Below are 12,235 nucleotides of genomic sequence, written 5' to 3'. Positions count from 1 at the left end.
GAATGTTCCATTTGTATAAATAATGATTGATGTATTCACCATGTTTAATGTGAGTTGTAAGCTAGGCTATTGTTACATGTGGCATTTGAAAATTGCGAAGAGAGGAACTTTTGAAATTCTGTGCTTGTTGAAGTTTTTGAAAAATGAACATTAATGATCAGTTACCAAATGTTCATTATTTCGGATGGATGACCCAGGCACAATAAGAATTGTTCCATATTTGCTCTTCATTTAGCTCCAAAGTTTCAGATGACTATTAGTCATAGATTCTTTGAGACCGGGCTTAGTCAAAATGAAGGTGACTCGATGCACGCGTGCATAAAACATGACCTAAAGAAAAATAAACTTCTGTAGGTGCAACATTACGACATCGTATCCGGCGCATCGAAACTGGAAATTCCGCACAAATAAATTAGTTCACTTACGTCGACATAAATTCTAGCAAGCTAAATAAATTCAAGCAATATGCTATTACAGTATTCATCACAATTCTTTTACACAGTGTAAAAGGTCGCAAAAGACTATAACGGATCGGTAAGTTTTATATTTTTTTCCCGTAATAAAGCCGCTGTACTTTACGGAAACTATTTCCAATAGACGGTGCCACAATACGAGGGCCAAACTGAAAGTTTTTAGAACTGGCAACTTAAAAGCATTATATTAAAAAAATAAGTTTAAATTTTGAAAATAGAACTCTTTACCAATAATATTGAGTATACATTTCATTCATTTGTCATTTGTTTTACGATTTGGCGGCAAATTGAAAATTGTCTGTGCACGTCAGAATGAATTTAAGCCGAGAAAATTTTCGTGCAATGATTTTTTATGACTTTCGATGTCATATAAGTCAACAAGAAAGTTATGATAGACTTCGATTGGCTTTTCACGATGAAGCCCCATCTCGTGCCACAGTTTACAACTGGTTTAATGAATTCAAACGTGGTCGAACTAATCTCACCGATGATTTGCGTGAGGGACGGCCTTCTACAGCGACGACTGAAGACAATATCAGTGTTGTGCGGCGTATGATAGAGACTGACAAAAGAGTGACCTATCAGCAGATTCGGACAAGTCTAGGCATAGGTATGAGTCAAGTGCACAAAATCCTCCATGAACATTTAGCGGTCAGGAAGCTTTGTGCCCGCTGGACACCGCATAATTTGACCGAGGCTCAAAAACTCCGCCGTGTTGATTGGTGCCGAGAAATGATCCAAAAATTTAACGGAGGTGACTCAAATGCTGTGTTCGACATACTAACGGGTGACGAAAGCTGGATTTACTGTTATGATCCGGAAACCAAAAGACAGTCTGCTCAGTGGGTGTTTCCTTCCGAAGAGTTGCCAGCTAAAGTGAAGAGAGGTCGAAGTCTTGGAAAAAAGATGGTAGCCTCGTTCTTCGAAAAGACAGGTCATTACGCGACAGTTGTCTTAGAGGATCAGAAAACGGTTAATGCAGAGTGGTACACTAACAACTGTTTGCCACTTGTCTTGGAAAAAGTTCGAGAGAAACGACCTCGCAGCAGGATCCTCCTTCATCACGACAATGTCTCGTCGCACACCGCCAGGCAAACGATCGACTATTTGGCGACCTCAGACGTGGAATTACTGGGTCACCCGCCGTATAGCCCCGACCTCGCACCCTGCGGTTTTTATTTATTCCCGAAAATAAAAGAAAAACTTCGAGGAAAACATTTTATGGACGCCGAAGAAGCAGTGGCTGCGTTTCAAAACGCCGTCGAAGAGACCCCTAAGGCCGAGTGGGCAAGGTGCTTTTCTCAATGGTTCCATCGAATGCAGCGATGTATTGATGTAAATGGACGCTATTTTGAAAAGTTATAATAAAACTAATAACTTGCTAGAATGCTTAGTTTTTGATTTTCTAAGAACTTTCAGTTTGACCCTCGTATGATTATAAAAAGTTTTTTTAACGTTTTTTAATTTCAGACTTAAATTTTGCTGCCAATAGAGAAAAAAAAAATACTGCATATTTTGTCATAAAAACCTTTTTGCTATGCCCTATAGTTAAGAAGGTATTCAAGATTTCACTTACTCTTTTTATTGTAAAATTGCATTTTTGCAATTGCGGTTTTGTTCCAGACACCCATCGATATTATAGTTACATACTGGAAGGATTTTTCCTTATACAAGATCATAGAAAAAATCCTTGCAAGATTTACCTCTGTAGCGTTCACGCTTTGTATTGCTGAATACTACGGCCACAATATTTTTTATGCAAAATCATTCTTGAGCGTTTGAATTTAAATTCGAAGCATGGGAACTAGCTGATAACTGCTGATGCAGCACTACGTGACCAGAAGTGTTTTTATAAGCAATATTATTAAGGACAAGATGGAGTATCTTCACACTTCGAAGTGGACAGTTAGATTAGTTAGCATATAAGTTTAATTTGTAATTTGTTCTTACAATATTTATAAGCAAATTGTTATTTATGCTGGCCGTTTCACGACCGATTGTAGCTGCGAAAATAGGAGTCCATGTTCGCGTATCGCTCAGGCGATTCTTGGTTTTTTTCAAATCATTCGGCTGTAGCGATTGTAAATAGTTCAAAAATAAAACAACACAAATACTTTGAATTCCTCTTTATTTTGTGAAAAAATTTCAATAACAAATCCTTGGTGAGTATAAAACATCGACAGCCAAAATTTTCAAAGGCACACTATATTGCAAGCATTACGCAAGGCGACGTGGATTTCATAAAATTCGTAATTTGACACAAAAACAATGGCCTAGTACACACATTAATAAATGCTTCATTTAAATTACTAAGAATAGCTACACACGAAGCTTGGCGGGAAATGCATCTATCAATTTTTTTTACTACTTAACAATATCATTCTTATTGGAATAAAAATCAAATCAACAAAAATACACAATACTTTCTTCACTTATGCAAATCTATTTTGGAAATAAAGATAAAAAAACATGAAAACCATTGTTCTACAACGTAAATATGAGGTGAGGAATATAAGTCATATCCACAATCCACTTATTTATCTAATGAAAATTTAAATTTAATGAACATGTTTCAAGAAAAAAGAATGAAAAAATACTTAGAATTTAATACATAATTAAAATAATCACGTTCATACCAAACCACTAGATTAAACCAAACTACAGAGTAAAAATAATCGTGATTATGTAAACAAAAGTATATTTATTATGATTTATAATGAGCTTACAATTTTTTTTGATCCAACAATATCCCATTTTATGGATTTAATAATTACATGGATTATAAATTTACAAAGTCCAAATGTGTGTAAATAATCTATAAGTTGCAAGTCATATTAACATTTACAATATGTATTTGTAAGTCACGCAGTAGTGTCCTATATATGACCGAAAAAAAAATCGGTAGAACTTATAAAAAAATTGAAAACGAAACCGATTTACTTGTGAAAAAGAGATTAGTGTCTTTTTATTTAAAGATGTATATTAATAAATCAATGAACTTCAAGTGAATAGTGCAATAAATGTTAATATGACAATCTTTTTCTCACAAATTTACAAAAACCTAAAGGTATAAAAATGTACAAGCCATTAAAAGGTAGTAGGCATAAAGCTCGTATATAAAAATGGATGCCAGTAAGATTTTTTGTACTTTTGCCTCCGTTATTCAAAAAAAAACTATTTGCTTTTTCCTGAAACTGCTTGAGATACCATGCGACTGGCTGTAAAATAAAATGTTAGTTAATCAAAACCATAATATTCATATAAATATAAAGTACCTCAAAGAGTTTATTTGAAGGTAAATTATTATTCACTCTTATTAAACTTTAATTTATATTAGTTACTGTAAAACAAGCAATTAAAAGGTATCTAATACCAGCTTTACTTTTAGGATGAGTTAGGTTTATCACAAGTAAAAAAAATATTGATAAACCTCATTAATATTGTCATATAGGATTCCCAGTTTATTTGTAATGAATCCTTTTCGATAAATAACAAAGGTTTAATTTTAAATATTAGTACCAATCCATTGAAACATTCTTTACCTTTATAACTTCAAGAAACAGAAAATATTTTTTAATGTGAAATTAAGAGTTTGAAGGTATTCAAATGTTTTAATGATTATTAACACTAGTTGAAATTATTCACTAAATCAAAGCATTAAAATTTTGTTAAGAGTTATATGCGAAGCGGAAGTAACGACTAATAAAGGGCATAGACAAACCTTTGCTATATTAACAATGCAAGTCATAAACCATTTTTGTAATTTATGTTAGTCAAGAAAATCTTTAAAAAGTTATTAAAAACAAATCTGTTCATGCAAATAGATGAAAAGAAAAGCTAATCTGGACATATTACCAAAATTATTAAAAAAACATATACCACAGTACATACTGCTTCACTTTATTCTCCGAACATAGTTAATATAGCCTATTTTAAATGTACTATTGCAAACGAAAGGGACAAGAATAAGAGCCAATAATTGAAAATAAATGTAAAGATGTGTTTACATGTGGCTAAATTTTTATATTTCGTCAATATAAATATTTTTTTTTCAAAACACCTAGTCTTCTAGGTTTCTAAAACACTCCCAGATCTATTTTTTGGGTTTTCTAATAAATATTGAAATTGAATTTTCATTTTCAGACGTATTACATATGTCGTGAGCAGATGGAGGCAGAGCCGATTGTCCCCAAGAATTTTTGTCATTAGATAGAAAGTGACAAAACCTTAAAACTTATTTAGTGGAACGAATAGAACAGTATTTGGAACCAAGTTGTAAAAGCCTAAACTCTCACAAAGGACTTCCGAACTCTGTAGAAGCTGTCAGGATTTTCAACTAATTTATCAATTCCAAAATCATGCAGAGTTATAGGGTTAACAGAAACCATCATCATAAAAACATGCAATCTACACGGATCCTTTGCTATCACTAACCAATGAGATATGTTTTATAATCTATTCTATAGTTCTGTGTCTATTATATTCGTTCTGTGTCTTCTTTAATCTATTTTATAATTCTGATATTAACTCGAATATGGTATATATAGTGATAGTAATTGTAATAATCAATTACAGATGTTATATAGATAAATACTACATGTTAATTAATGAATCTGATATGAAGTGAAAATAGGCTATAAATACGTGACAATTACTTGATTAAAAAAAACAGTCTTATCTCTATCTTGTCTCGCAGTGACTCTTACAAAATTCAAGATATACAAAATATTTGTTTTACCAGGAAGTAATATGATAAAAAAATGACATAATGCTTTGGGCATTATGTCATTTTTTTATATCGGGTTACATACTAAAAAAAAAGTAGTCTCCATTCAAGAAGCTCTGCCGACACTCTGGTCTGCCCCTGCCAGTTCAACTTGCTAATTCACTGGGCTATGTCGGTTGCTTTCATTCGTCTACGGATACCATTATTCCTAATTGGATCTCGTAAAGTAATCCCGTGCATAGCCCTTTTTGAATCAAATTGTATCTAATTTTCAGTCATACATGATTGATTCGTCACTTTCTGGTATTGATGAAAAATAAAATGAGTTCGTTTGAAAGTTAATAGACATATTCTTGATAACATTTACGAGCTAATAAATGAACATAAAACGAATAAGAATTAATTGGATTAGTAATCACTGCAAGACATTGTTATGTTCAGATAAAAAGTGACTCAACAAACGTTAATATAATGCTACCGAGGCCGCTGTCATCCGCCATTACGGCGGCTGACGGAATGGAGCGGCCGTTGTTCTCACCGTCACGCCGCGCGCATACCTTACGCGCGGTACAATGTTTGCGGTAGCTCTGTAGTAAAACGGAGTCTTTCGGAACCTTTAAAATATTACGCTTTACGCCTTTTTAATTGAAAAGTATGATTTAATCCAACATGTATTTTAGACTACGTTGATTAGTAACTTTTTATCATTGCATTGTTAAAAACAGAAAGATGTCCGCCCATTGGTTGTTTACTTACATATCAGTGGAAGCTAATGTGTGTATGTGCTCTAATCTTGTTTACCTAAAAAAGGTGACCCAATGTTAAAAATAAATAATAGGACAAAATCAAACAAACCACATAAATTAAATGAAAAAATATTATGAACAAATAGAAAGTAAATGATTCTACACATGTGATGACTGTATTTGGTTTTTTATATCTGTTGTACATGGTTAATGGTTTTATGAAATATACAAATTAAACAAAAGTATCTAAACTTTTTTATATTTATAGAGATACTGTAAATGTATACAGGTTGTCTCATATATCAACAATTCAAGCTAGCATTGAGTGATAGAGCAGGTGGTAGTGGCTTACCTACAGGAATAATTTAAAAAAAGGTGACGTATTTTTAAAATTAATACCATTCAGAAGCATTAACGATTTTTATTTATATTGTCACGTCGTAGTAATATAAATAACTGTGACTAATCTTTTTACATTTTTTTTTTAACAAAACGCGGCGATCTGATTTTGAACGCGACATTATTACTACATTAGAACTTTGAAAATGAGCATAAGTTTTATGTTTACATGCACAAGGTTACCTACTACCTACCCTAACACAGAATATGACTTGATGTTAATTTATTGGACAATCTAAATAATGTATTGTCTACCAAAAAAATTAAAAAAACATACAGTATTACGAACTCAATTTCCTCATGGAGGTGTTTAGCCTTTTATTAACATCGTGCACAAACATTTGAACATTTGCTACCTGAAATTGTGATTTCCCTGTCCAGGTGGAAAAAAACCAAAAAAGTAGAAAACTTGTTGCAATGTTCTTGCAACCTTTATAATTATAAATATATCAGGGATATAAGACAGCATGTATAAGCTTTAATTACTGATTGGGGAATTTCAAACACAAAATTAAGATTTTACTGAGGAAATTGTTGATCCGTTGCCAAGTGGCACAAGAATACAATGTCTCAGTTATACATAAGTCAGTGATCCAATTCCTTCGAGTTATTATTATTTAAATTCATTTCCAAATAAAAAATTAAAAAAATCAAAATGTAAAATGTTGTGATAAGTATAGATATGACATGTTGTTTATAACAATATATATATATACAATTTAGCTTACGGGACCTAACAAATTCACACATACATTTATTCAAACATTTGTTTATTAATAAAATGCCATGTATGCTATAAATGTCAAAGCTAATTTCATATAAATCACTATCAAAATAAAACATTCGAAATGTAGATAAAAATATTTAAACAGAATGAGAAATAAATATTTTAATTGAGGAAAGGTACACAGAGATATATGTTTCATAATTGTAATAATCAAACAGTTTGTGAGAATTTCAAACATTTATAGAAAGTCAAAAACGAATAAAATACAGCAAAGCCCCATGACAGCCAACAAGCAAACCAATCAAGTATGTCGGTAGAAAAAAAGGTATCAGATGACTGGACCGCCTTTGTCTCAAGTATCTGTATCAAGCAGTGACATGGCTTTTTATATTCTTAAATTGAATATAGAATATTTGGACATTAGCAAATCCAGTCAAAACATTTTTTCGACCGCTTTATACATTCAGAATGATTGACATGCAAAGCATCAATATTTTGTCCTGATAATACCTGTGATTAAATTTGCTGTAAAAACTTAATCATTATGTAACTCATCAATCTTTTTACTGAAGGCTTTTAGAGTCTTATCCATATGCTTGTTTGCATCTCTGATAATCTTTTGTAAAGGGTCTAAAAACAGGCAAATGCAATCAAAATACATTTGACATAAAACACTTTGTATATAAGAATTTTAAAAATGGTAATTTGTCATATCCACATTTATCCAACAATTATTCATTGTAAATTATGTATTACCGATTTATTAGTAAAATTTTGTAACCAAACCCCCATATCCAATACCGAAATTTATTAATCATGCCAATTTAAATTCAACCAAATCCTTATTGTTTAAAAAAATATTTTTTTTCTCACTAAGGACTGTGTTGCTCCTTAAAAAACTTGTCATGCAATTTGAAAATTTTAAATCAAAATTATGAAGAAAATTTGTAGACAGATTAAAATATAGTATATGGAAAATACACCTTGTTCGCAACAGTGTAAAATGTTCAACATTATATTGTATCAAAAAATCTAAAATTCTTAATCTATCTACAAAACACAAAAATTCATAACCTGCATTTCTACCAAGATATCTTTTACAGTAATATTAACAATTCCATTTTTATATGCTCCTTTAGGTAGTAGAAATAACTAAAGGATAATACTTGTACAATAGAAATATAGGCAATGATGTTTTAAATTACAATAGAAACACTATGAAATTACAGACAGGAAACAATTAACATTTTCACATACCAGAGCTGGCCAAATTGTCAATTTGATCATGATGCTTCATATAGTAAGGACGGATGATGCGGTGGTAAATAATCAATGAGCCATTGTATTCAGTGGGCAAGTAACACCAAATGATGAAGATGCACTGCAAAAAAAGACATAAAAATCTGATTCTGAAACAACTTTCTATTTGTTATAGTCCAAGAGCCAGTAATAAAATATAGAAAGTTCATTAAAGTTTTCTTGTGCTGATATACAAGAACATAGACAAAAAATTATATTGTTCTGTCATAATAAAAAATCAAACATTCTGATATACTTTTGCCTAAAGTGATTTTAATTAAAAAAAATCATTAGAGGCTTCAATGAGTTCACCATTCATGGCATGTATCTAATATTTTCCAACATCCTTATCAAGGTCATTTGTCTTCAATGTGAGTGAACTTCATGTGATGTGCTTTTCAGCCTAAGATCTCCACTCCATAACCCAAAATTCCCAATAGTGGCCTGCCCACCGCCACTTCAATTTTCTAACTTACAGTTAATTAAATTGGTTTTTAATAAAAAAAATTATGTACAATACAATGTTTAGGTTCTCTGCTTGCTAAGAAGCAGGTAAATTTACCACATACCCCTCTCGCTAAGATCCTGGATTTTTTGGACACAAAAATGCTTTCCATAGTAAGCCAGCACATAAAATATATGTAAATACATATCAAAAATTCAAACCTCTGGATATACTGTACTCATTAAGAAATGAGTGATAATGGAAATAAACACACAATGCTTTGTTATAATTAAAATGTAATTAACACTAATGAATAAAGTATTGTGGCCTTGTAACTCGAACTGTGTCTTTGTGAGGAGTTTTTTCCTCATAGTGTAAAATGAGAACTTAACTTTAAATCTAGGCATTGCATAAGTAGTTTATATACACAATGTACCATAAATGAATGTCAAGATGTAACCTGGCAATAGGGCAGGGCTAATTACAGTTAAACATTAAAAAAAATTGTTTCTTTTTAAAAAATGAAAGTAATCATAATTTTTTAGCACGATGAATAATGGGTATTTAGCATGATGAATAATGGATATTTCTAAAAAAACTAACCGTTATGATATCAACTTTTATGTCATTGATAGAAGGGTTACTAATAGTAAAATTATAGTTTAAAAGTATAAAAGAGTAGGGATTTTTAGTAGTGATAATTAAGAAGATCACAGATTGTATATTGATGCATACATTTCATTCATTGAATGGAACTGATTTTGAAAGTATGTAATATAGGTTTTTTTTTTATTAATTTTCTTAGTTACCCATAACCTGTAAATCACCAAATCAACATTGATTTATGGGATTTCAATATTCATAATGATAGTGATTTTGTTTGTTGCAATCATGTATCTTATTTAAAGAAATATTAAATAAGTGCAAAAATGTACAAAGTAAATTGTTCAGTAACCATAATTTCCTGTGTTTGCCACTAAATGATGAGATAACAGAGTAGATTGATAAATGGCTGCAGTTAAAAATAATCAACAAACATATTTTTATCACTACTTGACAGTGTTTTAAATGTCAAATTTTGCATGTTATATCCATAGCCATAAGATAAGAAAAATTATTAACAATGTAAATAAAGTAATTTCTTCCCACAACAATAATCCAATGAACAACAAAAAGCTTTAATGCTTTTTCATCTATTTCCACCAGTATTAAGTGATGAGTAAAATATGTTACACATATTTATTTTTTCAATTAAAATGCAACAGACCAATAACTACTGACAGTATAAAATCTGCAAGGACAGAGTACATAATGACATACATTTACCTCTACAAAGCTTTACTTGTATAACCAATATTGTACTGAATAACATATTTAGAAACCTAAAAATTATTACACAATAAAGTACATTGTGAAAAGTACATGAACATTATCACAGAATTAACAAATTACACAAAATGATAGATTTATTCATTTTAAGACAAGGATATGTGATTACATCATGTGATTTGACCTTCATTTATTACTTTGTTTGGATAAAACATGTATGTAACATTGCCATAAATAGTAATTTAGATTAATATACAATTTTAATAGGCTTTCAAATTTGCCAGGAATAACAATAACTACTAAAACTCCATTATAGCATGTTAATTAACTAAGATATTTTCATAGTGAGACACCATAATAATTATTATATTTAATGATTTATTTTCAAGGTTGTACCAATTCCATTATTAAGCACAGAGATATACCCTAATACTACTACTACTACTACTAGGGACATTATATAATATTGTCACTTTGTATTCAATATACATTTACATTACAAAATATTATGCAATTTCTAAAGAATTACAAATTACAGTCAATAGTGAGTAAATGTAATAATAAGTTCTCTTAAGCAGCAACTGCATTGTTAAAGATTTATTAGAACTATTGGTTTAAAAATTTTTTTTGATGACAATTTCAAAAAATGTATGATTAGATAGGCAATCACATCATTTTATTCCTAGCTATGTTTTACTTAACAAACTCAAATGTTATTAAAAACACATATATTTTAACGAAAAAAAAATGATGTTTCTATTCAAAGGATTTTCCATTATAAAAGTTTGTCAAGTGATGATATCTCAATGTTCAGATTAAATATCTATGATAAGAAAAAGTGTGGGACAGAATATGTCACTGTCATATATTACATTCACTAAGAAAATATTATCTCATATTATAGATATAAATTAATATTCAAAAAACCATATCATACTTTGTATAAATGAAGACAATAGATGAGTGTAACATGGCAATTCATTGATTTCTATTTTATTTAAATAATGTCATAACTTGGAATCTACTAGGTCATGCAGACTAAAAATAACAAATTTCAATAAAATATACTTATACCACTTGTCAAGATGGTATTGCAATATTGCTGTTCAAACTTTGAACACAAGAAAAAAAAAGGCAGGCTTGTTACACGCAAAATGGCGAACATATGGAACAGTTAATACTAACCTTAATCAACCAGTAAAGTGGAAACCAGCCCACAATAAAGTCGGAAAAGTATTCGACAACGGAGAAACATGCGTACACCACCCAATAGGTCAGCCATTTAGTGTCATCGTCTTTCTGTGGCGATTCCAGAGCCTTCATTGACATGTACGCTGGGTACACGAATCCAATAGAGTTGCATATCAACTCGGCTCCAAATCCAAATACTAAATATAAACCCGTAAAAGCGACGGCCCCTGTCGACAAAAAACAAACGTCAAAATACTCCGCTAAAGATATAAATAAACGGTTTTAAATTCTAAACTCACCTACGAATAGATACACCCTGTTGATGCCGGTTTTATGTTCGGCTTTGTCAAAGTATTTAGTCCATGGCTTGCTTTTGTCCCTCAGGCTTCTCTCGATTGTGTCTTTGTACTCTTGTATTTTGTAACTCATTTTGATGCAATGTTACTATTGGATTTGTGGTTTGTTAAAGGTACAGCCGCTACCAACAACTTGCGACTACTGCTCGGTGTTTGACAGCAACGAAGTGACAGGAGATTTAAAATGGTGACAATGGCTGACTGCTGACGATATATTTTGACAGGGTTGCCATATTAAAATTTATCGAATACTGCAAATTTTCTTTTAAGTTATACGAAAGATATTTAAATAAAATAAATTAATGATAAAGCTATTGTTGCTACATTATATAAATATTAAAACACTTTTTCTTAGTAGTAAAATTAAAATATTATTGATGCATATTTTATTTTGTTTCTAGCGCCGAAAAAAAATTGAAAACATTCAGAACAGTTCAAAAATCTAATTTGAAAAAAGGGGCATCAATTGAACAATTTTTCCTAATGAATAATGTATTTTTTATTTTTAGCTAAAAAAATACATTAGTACTATATATACTTAGAT

At 30.7% G+C, this 12,235-nt stretch overlaps 1 protein-coding gene across 4 annotated transcripts; it reads right to left on the bottom strand.

The window, feature by feature from the left end:
- Positions 1 to 2,584: 2,584 nt before the first annotated feature.
- Positions 2,585 to 11,881, bottom strand: LOC137924596 (receptor expression-enhancing protein 5-like). 4 transcript variants are annotated; one of them, XR_011107595.1, is made up of 6 exons: positions 11,635 to 11,881; positions 11,330 to 11,562; positions 8,329 to 8,452; positions 7,582 to 7,701; positions 5,956 to 6,000; positions 3,649 to 3,691 (listed from the first exon to the last, which is right to left on the bottom strand). XR_011107595.1 is itself a non-coding variant. In XM_068768009.1 (5 exons), exons 1-4 carry the CDS (start codon positions 11,762 to 11,764, stop codon positions 7,607 to 7,609), a joined length of 582 nt encoding a protein of 193 aa, XP_068624110.1. In that variant the 5' UTR covers positions 11,765 to 11,881; the 3' UTR covers positions 2,585 to 3,691; positions 7,582 to 7,606. The 4 variants fall into 4 exon arrangements, 3 of the variants coding, with proteins under 3 accessions (XP_068624110.1, XP_068624112.1, XP_068624111.1); XM_068768009.1 differs by lacking the exon at positions 5,956 to 6,000 and having other exon boundaries at positions 2,585 to 3,691; XM_068768011.1 differs by lacking the exon at positions 7,582 to 7,701 and having other exon boundaries at positions 2,585 to 3,691; positions 11,635 to 11,880.
- Positions 11,882 to 12,235: the final 354 nt, after the last annotated feature.

Source organism: Battus philenor, unplaced genomic scaffold (genome assembly GCF_028537555.1).
Source record: "Battus philenor isolate CCGP_79_NKW_IND1 unplaced genomic scaffold, ilBatPhil1.0.hap1 SCAF_24, whole genome shotgun sequence".
NCBI lineage: Eukaryota > Metazoa > Arthropoda > Insecta > Lepidoptera > Papilionidae > Battus > Battus philenor.
Note: the sequence above shows the minus strand (reverse complement) of the source record. Positions and strands in the feature narration are given on the sequence as shown.